Raw genomic sequence first — 12888 nt, 5'->3', positions numbered from 1 at the left:
AATACTAAAAGGAATGTTTTTTTTTTGTTTTAATTTTTATTTTAGTATATAACCCTATATAACAACCTTTCATAATTTCAATGAACAACTAGGAAATATGTAGTATTTTTCAAAAACAAATATAATTTGAATTTAGAATGTAAATAAATTCTACATTTTAACCTATATTCTATTTTAATATGTAGTCCATTCTCCCAAAACATACAAATTAAAGTTCCAATGAGATCATAGTATCGCTAGTATCGGAATCACTATACTTCAATTGCATCCATTGGTCAATAGATAAACTCAGCTTGTTGCTCAAGGATTCTTTTCTCAGTATCAATTTGTTCATAGACCTAAATTTAAATATAAAATGTCAATATCTATATCCCTATAGAATTAGGATTTAAGATAGGGGAATATTTTGGTCACCATGAGCGAGTAAAAAGATTAATGTGCACATATATGTAAGTATGTTGCTTTCTTTAATGCCGCTCCACTTATTGATTAAAGGGGAAGGAGTATTCGAGAGAAATGGGAGAATTTAATGGTCATGGGACAATAGCTGAAGTGGTGGAATCCGAGTTACCAATATTAAAATATCATTCACGAAAGCTACATAAAACACCCGCTCTGGACACCAAAATTAGTTACCTATACTCAAAGATAGAGGATTGGGTACAAGGTTTAGTAGAAACCCCAAGAGATTATCTGCCCTGTTATACTGATGGATCAAGAAAGGATTCGACTGGACTCCTTGTCGAATCCTGGGGCTGGGGTCTATATAGAAGATCTAGGCATAGAACTAAGCTTCCCACTAGGCAAATACTCGACTTTCGGGCAGAAGTGTTTGCCATTTTGTTGGCAGCTACATACCCTGAAGTCACCAACTGTGAAAAGACAGGTATCACCATCTTTTCAGGTAGTCTGGCTATCTTCAACTTAGTCTGGTACACATATATATAGATAGTCTGGATAACTTCAAACTCTTGAGTCAGTAAGAGGTCACCTCTACATTGGTGAGAGAGAGCAAACAAGCCTTAGAGTCATTAGTGAGCTTAAAAAAGCTTAAGTTAGTGTGGGTCCCTGGACATAAGGGAATCACAGATAATGAGAAAGCTGACAGCTTGCTAGAAACGGGGCTGTGGACCCTCCTATGAGACCAAAACCATTTCTAGGCATTTCTAAAAGGCATCAGCAAAAAGAAGTTCTTGACTGGACATGGAAGATAGCAGGGAAGGAGTGGAAGGAATGTATAGGCCTGAAATACTAATAACTTAACCCTCTATTTCAAAAACTAGGTGGCTGCTAGGCCTAAACAGAAATGAACTCCGATTGCAAATAGGAGTTCTTACAGGTCATTGCAGACTTAAAAGACATCTTAAGATTTATGGAGTAGTTCATGATAAAACCTGCTGCTTATGTGGATAGGCCCTGGAAACTGCCTTACATTACATAGCAGATTGTGACTGGTATGTGTCACTAAGAAATAGGCTTCTAGGCTCTGATAAAATTGTAGAAAATGAGGCCCTTTAAACTTCATTAGAAAGTCAAAAAGATTCGATATAAAGTATTAAAAATTATATAAAATAAATATTCCATTGGTCTGTCTTGGGGTTGGCAAAAAGGACCAATAGGACCACTTGCCAGACTTGTTCCTCATCATTACCAGTACCAGTATATGTAAGAACGCATTGGCGTACAAAATAAGGGTCAGCTCCCCTCACTAAAAGTGAAAAATAAATTAATAATTTAATAATAATTAAATTTTGTTCAAACAAATAATTGTAATTATTAATAAAGCACTGCTATAATTGTATGTACTTTTTTTTTTTTTTTTTAACACCTTTAGCAACCTGACTCAGCGCAATTCATGGAGAAAAATCATTAGAAAAAACAATTTTGTTCTCAGTGAAATCTAAACCTTCACATTTGCATGAAATGGGAGAATAGTCCATAAACTATTGTACTACTATATGAAATATTTTATAAATGTTCATCAAAATGACAAAAAGGCTAGAAAATTTGGTAAATTAAACTCAGGGTTAATTTAAATGGATATTAAAAATGTAATAAATTATTAATATATGTACTACACAACATTGAGTAATTAATTTGTAATTAAAGACAAATAAAGTTTTTTTTAAAAAAGATAATTTAAATTTAAATTTATTATTATTTAAAAAGGTTAGCTATGCTAATAATAGCCTTTACATTTATATAAAGTAAAGTAGAAAGTCGATTATATGAACATCAGCTATGTGACATGGTAGAAGGTTAACATTTTTTTTATAATAAGAATAATAAGAAACTAATATTAAGGAACCGAACAGAAAAATAAATTGAAAAGGCTTACAGAGCTGGTTGCACTATAGAGGAATGGAAATAAAAATATATATATAAAAAAAGTAAATATATACACATTCACTTGATTACAAATCTTATGTAGTTAATGTGTGTATAATTTTAGTCTTTTTTTACTTATCATCCCTATTGAAGTTTGGATACTTAACTTTTTCAATTTAACGAATACCTTTGGTCCATTCAAAAACTAGGTTCAGATAATAGATGTCCTACTAAACTTTAGCCTTTTTTTTCCTAATATATCTATCAATTGGCTAATGGTTTCATTCTTAAAATCCTCCGATAAATATTTTACAAAGTGATTAATTTCATCAAAACACTTTTGCTCAAAAGTTAAAAATTAAAAAAAAAAAATATTTTGCCTATCAATAAATCAACGCTAACAATGAAGATGGTTAACAGATGGTCAAAAGGTTCAATCATGAGATTTCTCTTCCAAAAAAAAAACTTAATACAATGCTAACACCTGTTGATTTTAACCATCTACCATTACTTAAAGGTAAAGGACTACCTTTACTTAAGGAATTCATAATTCTTCTTCAAAGTTGATATTCACGACATATTTACAAATATCATATAGAACACGGTACCACTGCAGAAACAATCATCCCTGATGATGCCTCCTGCTTTTTAACTTTAAAAACAGATTTTGATGACTAAGTCAAATAACTCAGGCTGTTATCATTATCATCTTCTTTCAAATCCTAGAAAAATAGAACAACATTATTTTATTTCAGGTAATTCATTCAAAATTAAATTGAGATTTAATTTAATACAAATTTCTAATTGGTGAATGAAAAGATATAATTTTTAAAAATTGCAATACTAAATGTTAACACCAAGATAAATTTAAATAATATTTCACAAATTTGATATTCTGAAAAATTATGGACCATAAAATATGGTGTTTTCTTTTATAAGCTCAATTTTGCTAATACACTTATATTAATAATCTCATTAGTAGAAAATGAGCAACAAAAATAAAAATTTAAGAACTTTTTTCCTTTTTTTTTTTTTTATTAATCTCATAGAAACAACTCTGTTCTATTAACAATGAAATAAATACATGAACTATAACTATGGTGGACTTAAAAGTCATAATTCACTCATACAATAGGAATAATACAATGTAAAATGTACCCCTAACATCCACTCATCATAAGAATTCAATCTTTTCTTCTAAAACTATCACAACAAGGTAAGTCTATAATTTTCATATTTATACATATTTTTTAAAATTTATTTATTATTAATTTTTACAAAACTTTTAGCATGCCATAGGCATTGATGACCAGAGGGTTTTACGCCTTATGCAACAATAAACAAACAAACAATGTAAAATACCCATCACAAGTATAATGCATTAAGTTTTTATATTAATTTTACTATTCCAGTTAAGTCAGTATAAACTAGGTAGGTTCATAAAACTTGAAGATGTTAAAACACCTAATTGTTAGCAGATCCATTTTTAGCTTGGAAATAAAGAGAAATCTATTTTATCAAATAAGAAATAAGTTTATTAATACAGTGAAAATAAATAATTTATACAGGAATGAATCAGGAATGAAATTTCTGTCTTTTGTACGCTATATTAGCTGTTGTGAAAGAATCTTTGCATGTGAAATACAGGCAGGAACATAAAAACAAAACCGAAGTATGTCCACATTGTGATTAGCTAATCTTCCACTCCACCTGCCGGCTGAGGTCAGGGAATTCACTGCTCAAGCTAAGTAGATGGTGACTGATAGAATGAAGGCATTCGGTTTGTACTGATTTAATAAATTTCAAATAAATAATTTTTATTTCCTTTTTTTTTTGTGATAAAAAAATATCATGTACTGGCCACTAAGGAACACGTGAATATCATTGGTTAGGGTTCTTTGGAAGTCTTTATTTTCTTTCTTCCCATCAGAAGATTCGTGATTCTCAACTGCTTTTCTTTTCTTCGGACCACTTCGTACCCCCTTTTTTTCCTCTTCCATTATTGGCGAGATTTTTCAGTGTTTACCTGTATGTGTCTCTTTCTAGACAGCCAGTATCTGAAATTTTAAAGTTCTTTAATTCTTCACTCATTTGCCTCGTGTATCCTCCCATGCTTTTGTAGCTACAAATTTTCTAAAAGATCTTTTTGTTCAATCTTTCCTCCTTCATCCTTTTCATGTGCCCATATAACATCATTAATCAGTTTATCTCGGTTTCCAGGTTTTTGATTTTTCTGTAGATCTCTTCATTAGATCTTCACTTGTAACCTTCTGGTGTTTTCCTGGGCCCATAGATTTTTCTTAAGATACTCCTGTCTATTCTTAGCGGCTTTTCCAAGTTGGATAGGCATGTGGTATCCACCCTGTATAAAATCACAGGTCTTAACTTTGCATTTGAGGAGAGGTTCTTTTTATTGTAAATTTCGCCTGTCTGAAGCTTAAATTTTCGAATTTTGTGATTTTTTCTCGTTCTCAGAACTGTTGTGCCATATTATTTCCACCAAATACTTGAATTTCCTTTTACTAATATAATATAATACTGTCTCACAGGATCAAGAAAGTATGAGAAACTTATAAGACCTATCGTCACCTATGGTTCTGGGACCTGGGTGACATTTAAGATGTCAGAAAGGAAGTTGTTGGCATGGGAGAACCATTTTATGCAGGATATATGGTCCAGTGAGTGGACATGAGAATAGAGAATTTGCAAATAAGGAGTTGCATCAGATGTACACGAAACAAGATTTGGTTTCAATTTTAAGCAGGAGGCAAATTAGATGGCTGGCTCATGCATCATGTATGTCCAGGGAATCAGTCCCCTAACACTTACTCATAGATTGACTTGGTGGAAGACGTGGTAGAAGAAGATCACTTGAGGTGGCTGGATGAAGTGAAGGAATTTTTAAAAAGAGGGGCATTAGAAGATGGAGAATGGTTGTAGAAAGTAGAGGAAGATTATGAGAGAGCCTACGGTTCTTATATGATCATAGTGCCACTAAATAAATAAATTTACTAATATAAAGTAAGAGTACTTTTCTTTTATTACGTAGACAAATTGAGTAACCACAATTGCACAAACTATCTATAATCTATAAAAGTGACATTGCAACTAATACTGTTTTTAAAATAAAACAATAATACTGTTAGGAAATATTTCAGTTATGTGTTCCAATTAAATTCTACTAATTTATATATTCTATTTTTTCCTATTGACTTTTGAGATTGTACAGAAAGAAGGGAGGGTAAGCGTGATATACAGTATAATGAGGGAAAAAAACATGCTAAGAAAAGTGAACATTGTGATAAATTATAAATAGTACGGCAATACATCCTTAGAAATTTATCTGTGAATGACAATGAGAATTATAATAGCAACAAGTGGCTTGAGTCTCTAAAACTACAAATCATTTTTACTATCCCTGGTACCAAAAGCAAGAACATTCCTGAAAACGAGTGAATTCAAATAAATACAGACAGATCAGACAATGAAATGCAACAAAAAATGAAGAGGCCAGTATCCATTTACAGTTTCCTGCAGGAAACATTATTGTAAAGGCTGTTCCAACTGGAACATTCATAAAAATGAATATTATTATGATGTCATGTTTTAGAGGAAAACATGAACTTATGAAAACACAGTAACATTACTAAGAATAGCTGCTCTCCACCATACATAACATATTGTATTGTATTAATTAATTTTATCGTACCAGTTTCAGTATGTATTTTGGAAACGATCCACTAAGGGTTCATTGTTGACCGAGATAAAGTTGGCTAGTTCATTACGAATATTCTTTATAGTCGATTGATCTTTTTTCATTTCACCCACTTCTTGACTTATTTCTTTAACAAGTCTGAAATAAAAAATTTTAATAAAATAAAATTAATCAGCCTACTTTTATTGGCATCCAATATATTTATTGCTTAATGCATTAAGTGAAATAAACAAACTAAATAAATAAACAGTAAAAAAATAAAATAAAATAAATATAATTAAATATAACACAAAAGTACTTATCTTATTCAACATTTTAAAACTAACGCATGAATATATAACAGACTGACGATAAAAGAAAAAGACATCGTCTGAAATTTATAAAAAAAAAAAAAAAAAGCATTCATTAAAGAAGGCTAATGAGAAGCCTCTCGAAACCGTAATCACTTCTTACGAAGTAAGTTGGAAGATAAAAGAAGTTTTGAATAATAACAATATGGAGTGTGAGGGGGTAAGTGACATCACAACTAAATTGTCTAAAAAATATTAAATATAGAGAAAATTTCCAATTATAAATCTACTTGTAAAACCTTTGATATTAAGAAATAAATATTGCTACTTAATAAAAATTATATTCTTAAATATATTTTTTACAATGGGTGGGTTTAATATGGTCCTGAGGAACATTTTTTTTCTTAATCATTAAGATTGATAATTAATAATATAAAAATGAATCCCAATAAAAAGAAAAAAAAACTAAAATTGTTCATTATAAATATTTCTATTATATCTTACCCCAATGTCTGAAGTTCTTGACGATTTTTCTGAATTTGCCATTTTAGCTGTTGCTGTTCTTCTTCCTTCATTCTATGTAATTCCCTAACTGCTTTCCCCCATTGTTCCTTAAAAAATGTTTTAGATTCGACAGCTTTCTCTAATTTTTGTTCAAGAGATCTCTGAAAATGAATAAATCATCAACTTTCCAATTATTGATAATTATGAAAATAGTTAAGTCAATAACATCTTATAATGTTAATTGCTTATGTTGAAAAGTAATAATTGTGAATATAACTGTTACCATCATTATTTTGAATAAGAACTATCATGTAGAGGTTTATGTAAAGATTTTATATGTACTTTTATGAAGTATTAACATCTTAGTTGTTTTTTTTCATGATCAAGAAGAGTTGGAATGTTCTAACAGACAATGGAGCAGAAATTAGAAGATGTCTCAGAACATAGGAACAGAAAAGGAGAAGTCTGGGAATGGCTTAATAAGGAGTCCAGTGCAGAAGTAAGTGCACATAATGCCACATGTGAGATAATGCCTCATACCAGCTCGTTTGGAAAAGATAAATGGGGAAGTGATTTTTTTAATGAGTAGGAATCTCACACAGTTGTCATTTTCACATTGTTTCAAGATTTTTTTCTCCCTATCCTTTAAGAAAAAAATATCATTTTATGTGACTTGATTATTTGGATTTAGGAGACCATACGAAATGTTGAAAACTAAGATTCAAATTTTTTCATGACATGTCCCCATATAGGTAAGTGAAAGTAAAAAGGAAACCTTTTACTAATGGTAAAATAAGATAAAAATAAGATTGGCCACAAATATAGTAGAACCTCATTATAAGAATTAAAAACAACTTACATAACCTATGCCTTTCCAAAACCAACCAATAAAATTAACACCTCTAGGATATATTCTCTGACACTTTTCTTAAAAAGCAGAATTGAAAATTGTGAACAGAAAATTCTCATAATTATCAGTCCTAATCTGACCAGAACTTCAAAATATGGAAAACGAAAGTAATATGAAGACTAACTAAAGTAAAATAATTAGTCAATATATCATCATGAAAAAGTTTTAAAATGAACAAGACATTTACTTGTACATATATGTATATTAAAACTAATAGTATTAAATAAATCATTACAATTTCACTAATTAAGTTGGCTGTTTGTTCCTTTGAATGGAGATTTGGAACTTCTTGATTTAACAATGCATCTTGAAGTCTCAAAATTTCCTTTCTACTCTCTTCCAATTTTTTATAAAGCTCCGTTTTTTCTGTAGTAACTTCATGGATCTATAAATCATCAATTTGATTAAAATTATATAAATCAATTTTTGATTTAACATGACAAAGAAAGACATTGTAACTTGCATTAAAAAAATATGTTAATTAGTTTTATTAAATAATGAATTCTATGTTTAAACTTTGCATCACTTAATCCTTTATCTTATTACCTTATCTTCCATGTCAAATTCATGTAATTTTGAAGCTTTGCGCAGTTCTTGGAATTTCATAGTATATTTCTTATCTAACTCCTCTTTTGCAATTTTCACCTAAAAACAAAGACAAAATTAAAAAATATAAACAATAAAAATAATAATTTATTAAAGTAAGGATTTATAGAAAAACTATTACTATTTACTATTTATTGATAAGATAGTGTGAAAGATGGGGAAAAATTAGCTATTAGTTTCAACTACAGCTAATTTTTGCCCAGCTCTGAACAGAAAATCCTGAACATTTAGCAAAAAGCCCCATCACAATCGGATGAACGGTATGGCAGTGCATAAAGTACCAACAAACAAATATTCATTTTTATATATTAGATATATAGTACATAGTTTATAGTTAATTATTATTTTAATTAATTCGAAAAAGAAAAAGTAGACATTTTTTTTTTTTGTATCTTTGTTAAACATGGTAGTTTTTATATATCCAATCTTAGATTGATAAGTATGCTGTGTGTTCTAGCGACCTGATGTATTTAGGCAGCATTGCTGAATAAAAACATTTGTCTCTAGTATCTTAGATTGGAGTTACTTCTTTTACTGGAATTGTCCTACAGAACGTCCTAAAGCTAGTAGGGCTATCATTAAGTAACACCAGCCAATAGTACAATCAACAGAATAGGTCAAACACAAAATAATTTTTTTTTTTTTGTCTGATGCGCCCTTTTAACAATACAATAATGAATATTATTATTGTTCAGATTAATTTAGCTTCTTTGTTACCAAAGATAGTGAATCTTTTTATCAATACAGGAATTGAAAATAAAAATTATGTCCTCACAATGGGAAATTTTCACTTTTTAGACATCAAGGACCAAATTTTGTTCTGTGTCAGTAGTCAAAGTTGTGTTCCGGTGTAATGTAGAACAATGTTAGAAGTTTTTTAATTAAAACTATATATTAAAGAGAATACCTCCTCTTCTTTGATAGCCAGCTGTTCACTTCTATGAGTCAAGTCTTCAAGTGCATTAATCAATTTTTCTTTTAACATTTGACAATCTTCAATTCTTTTTTTCAGGTCTTCTTCTAATTCAAACTTTTTTTTTAACCATTCATTTGACAGTTTCCTCAAATGGCGATCAGTTTTTCTCTTTAACTATAAAAGAAAAATGAAGTTATTTTATTTATTAATATTAATTATTTTAATGTGAAATGAATAAATTTGATCAGTGAATAAATGGACTGGAATTATAATTTTGATTATCACTAAACTAAAGATAATTTTGATACAATCCCCTACATATCTGAGTTTCCAATAACATCGGACAGAAATTTTCCAATAAATCAAAATTTATATGGGTCACATCTTTTTAAAGAAAAATTTAAACTTAATGTATAGATATTTGAAAACAGTAGAAGTATTTGTAACGAACATAGTAGTATTAAGTTAATTTTTTAATAATGTGAAGTAAATTATGCCATTTTTAACAAATGCGACAATCGATAATCAAGTCAAATACTCTGAATTCATAAAAAACAAATTAAATTTATTTTCACAATAAAGTGCTATAGGTATAATAAAGAAACTTGAGAACACCTGAGTATAGCTATAATGATGTATTAAGGAATTATAGGCAGAAATCATATTCATGAATTATAATAAGGATAAGGATATTAACAAGTGTGTGATTTTTTATTTAAATTAGAAAAACAATATCCACTCATTAACTAAAGATTTTAACAATACAAGACTTGATGGCACCTAGTCCAAGACACTTAAATCAGCCATTAACATAATAATCAGTACAGCAACATGTTTCGATGATGCCACTTAACCAGCTGATTATGAATAGACATTACCTCAAATCTAAACATTTCCTGCTGCTTTTCTTTCCAATCTTCCAGTTCTTCACAAATTTTCATTGTAGCACCTTTCATTTCTTTTCTAGAATAATCTGAAATCAATAAAATTGAATGCCAACAGTAGTATCAACATAACAATACTAATCAAAAGCAATTAATATTAATCAAAATGATTTGGTACGCAATAAGCATAGCAAAATCACAACAGAGTTTCAACTGGGTTTAATTTAATAATCTATACTTGAGAAACTAATAAATCAATTGACAAAGAGAAAACAATCTTAAATTGCTAGAAAACCAAATTCATTTGAAACTGTTATTAGTCATGAATCGAATGACCTACTTCAATCAATAAGCTCTGCCAACATATTTACTATACTATACTAGAAATGTACTAAACATTTTTGAGCAGCAAAGTTAACGTCTTCCATATATGACCGTCAGGCATCAACACTGGTGCTGGTGGTATGGTTTCTATACTATGACAATGTGTTCTCTCAAACATCACTAGCCGCTGCCGAAGTTTTGGCCAACTTTAATGGAGTAAAACTTCTACAGCCCTGACTTAACTTAGCTCCCAGTGATTGCTTTTTGGTTTCCCGAACCAAGTAGATCTGTAAGGGAAGCGATTCGACGAGGTTTCAGCACTCCAGGCAGCATCAACATGGTTTTTAAAAGTCTTCCATGTGAGAGTTCCAAGGAGTCTATGATCAATGGAAAGAAAAAAAAAAAATGACAGCAGTATGCTGATGCCCAAGGGTCATAAATTCAGGTTCGCTACTCAAAAAAGTTTAATACGTTTTTTATTCTGAGACCAGTCTTGAAAGTTTGTGAACATACCATGTACATACAGTGTCAAAAAAAAAAGTTTTATTATGCCGCCTGTGTTTCCAATCTGGTACTCTTAACCAACTCAAAAATTAAAATGGTAATAGTTGAATTTTTAAAAATACCTTTTCTGGTTGTTGAATCAAAGTCATTATGACCAGCTAACTCTGAAGAATTTGAATGTTCATTGTGAATATCTGGAACTATATTTTGTCTTGGAATAAAAGTATTTTCTTCACCATGATTTTTAATAATCTGAAACACATTTTAGTTTTTAATATTATTGTCAAAAACACATATTATTAGAGGCAATAGATTAATGGATGTTATTACTGGTTCAGCAACATTTTTCTCAGAAAGTCCAGTTTCATCGAATTCTTCCTTATGACTGGCTAAGCTGCTTTCATATCTTACTGAAGGTGGAGAAAACTGGGCCATATTTCCTAATTGAATTTTTCAGAATAAATAAATAAAGGAAAAATAAATTATAACATATAACAAATCACAAATAAATTTTACCCCGTTCTTCAAAGTTATAATCAAAATTTGATTGAGTTTCTTGATCAACTTTTGTAGAAATGAAATCTCTTCTATGAAATAGTTGAAATTCGACTTCTAAGAAGGGGAGATCGGTTTCTGAATGATATTTATCTGTTTCCTCTATGGCATCAATTTGGATTTTATCGTTAATAGAAATATTCCGCTTTGTAGTTAAGTTGCCTAAAACCTTTTTCAACAGACCAAGTCTGCAATTGAAAATGTTTTCAAAAATTTAAAGAATTTGTAGTGTAAAGTAACATATTATGTCAGTAAAGAAAGGGCATAAAACTCCTTTTCAAAACTGACAATGTAGGGCATAAAGTAATTACAATTAATGGTGATTAATAATTATAATTCATATGCCTCAACTAATAATTGTAAGCAATCACAATTACAGTTTGTCATTAGGTATTTCACATAGGTCATAGGTGGTTACAATTCCTATTTATAATTGTAATTTTATCTAGGAAATTTCGAATTATAGTAATTGTAATTACTTTCTGTCCAAGACAAGAAATCTATGAATAAATAAAGAGCCAAGAAATACCTGTAGATTCATCACAGCTGTTCCAACCATATCCTCTTCAGAATAAATCGATAAAACAAGTTTTGGAAACTCTTTGAAATAAGCAGCAATAAAATGAAGTTGAGACCATATTTTTATTGAAATTCTTCCATTATTCATATTTTCTCTAAATACAGATAGATCTTTAGTAAAAAATGAATATCCAAATATAACGAAATGTGCTTTTATTGGTGTGTCAACTCTTTCCTTAGGGATAATCTAGAGTGTTTAAAAATAAATTACAGATTTATTTGTAAAGATTATAATTACATAACTGAAAACCAAATTAATTTGTAAACAAAAAAAAAAAACATGATTAGTACATACGTTAAATAAATTTTGAACTGATACAACATTAATTGCTAGCTCATAGAATTCAGTGCATAAATGGGGAGGTCCGATATGTAATTGACCATGTTGGTGATTTTGAAACATTTCAAGACGTGCACTGTCTCCACTTTGAAAATTTGAATCAACTCTAACTTTTTCCAGATGCTCCTCCTGTAACAGAAATATCATTAGAGCTAAAATTTTAGTCAGTCGAGGAGTTCCGGTTCAAATTGCTTTTTTTTTAGTTTTCGGCAATAATTTTTTTTGTTCCGGAAAAATTTTTATCCAATGAACGAAATTAATTTTTAACTAAACAATAAACTTCAAAGCTCTACAAATATGCGAAAAGAACCAATATGATCCACAATATTCCAAATTTAGATTTCAATTGAAGAATAATTTAAATTATGGAGAAAAATGAATTTTGTCAGAAACGGACAAAACTCATTTTGATAAGGAGCTTATTTAACCTTTG

The 12888-nt window shown here is 29.6% G+C and overlaps 1 protein-coding gene across 3 annotated transcripts in view; it reads right to left on the bottom strand.

Moving 5' to 3' along the window:
- LOC106681374 (centrosomal protein of 120 kDa) overlaps positions 1-12888 on the bottom strand; it is a 16213-nt gene that overhangs the window by 1997 nt on the left and 1328 nt on the right. For 2 of the 3 annotated variants that reach the window (XR_001343233.2, XR_001343239.2), the window contains 12 exons: positions 12411-12584; positions 12066-12302; positions 11498-11705; positions 11312-11421; positions 11104-11233; positions 10148-10242; positions 9261-9443; positions 8294-8392; positions 7983-8132; positions 6838-6998; positions 6038-6181; positions 2858-3050 (listed from right to left, as the gene is read on the bottom strand). Coding sequence is in view for 1 of the 3 variants with exons in the window: in XM_014421659.3 (XP_014277145.1) it covers positions 6043-6181; positions 6838-6998; positions 7983-8132; positions 8294-8392; positions 9261-9443; positions 10148-10242; positions 11104-11233; positions 11312-11421; positions 11498-11705; positions 12066-12302; positions 12411-12584 (1686 nt within the window). In the remaining 2 variants the exon portion in view is untranslated. Of the gene's footprint in view, positions 1-6; positions 3051-6037; positions 6182-6837; positions 6999-7982; positions 8133-8293; positions 8393-9260; positions 9444-10147; positions 10243-11103; positions 11234-11311; positions 11422-11497; positions 11706-12065; positions 12303-12410; positions 12585-12888 lie in introns of those variants that run through there. The other variant, XM_014421659.3, reaches the window with a different exon arrangement.

Source organism: Halyomorpha halys, unplaced genomic scaffold, assembly GCF_000696795.3.
Source record: "Halyomorpha halys isolate HHAL.00 unplaced genomic scaffold, Hhal_1.1 Scaffold20.1, whole genome shotgun sequence".
NCBI lineage: Eukaryota > Metazoa > Arthropoda > Insecta > Hemiptera > Pentatomidae > Halyomorpha > Halyomorpha halys.
Note: the sequence above shows the minus strand (reverse complement) of the source record. Positions and strands in the feature narration are given on the sequence as shown.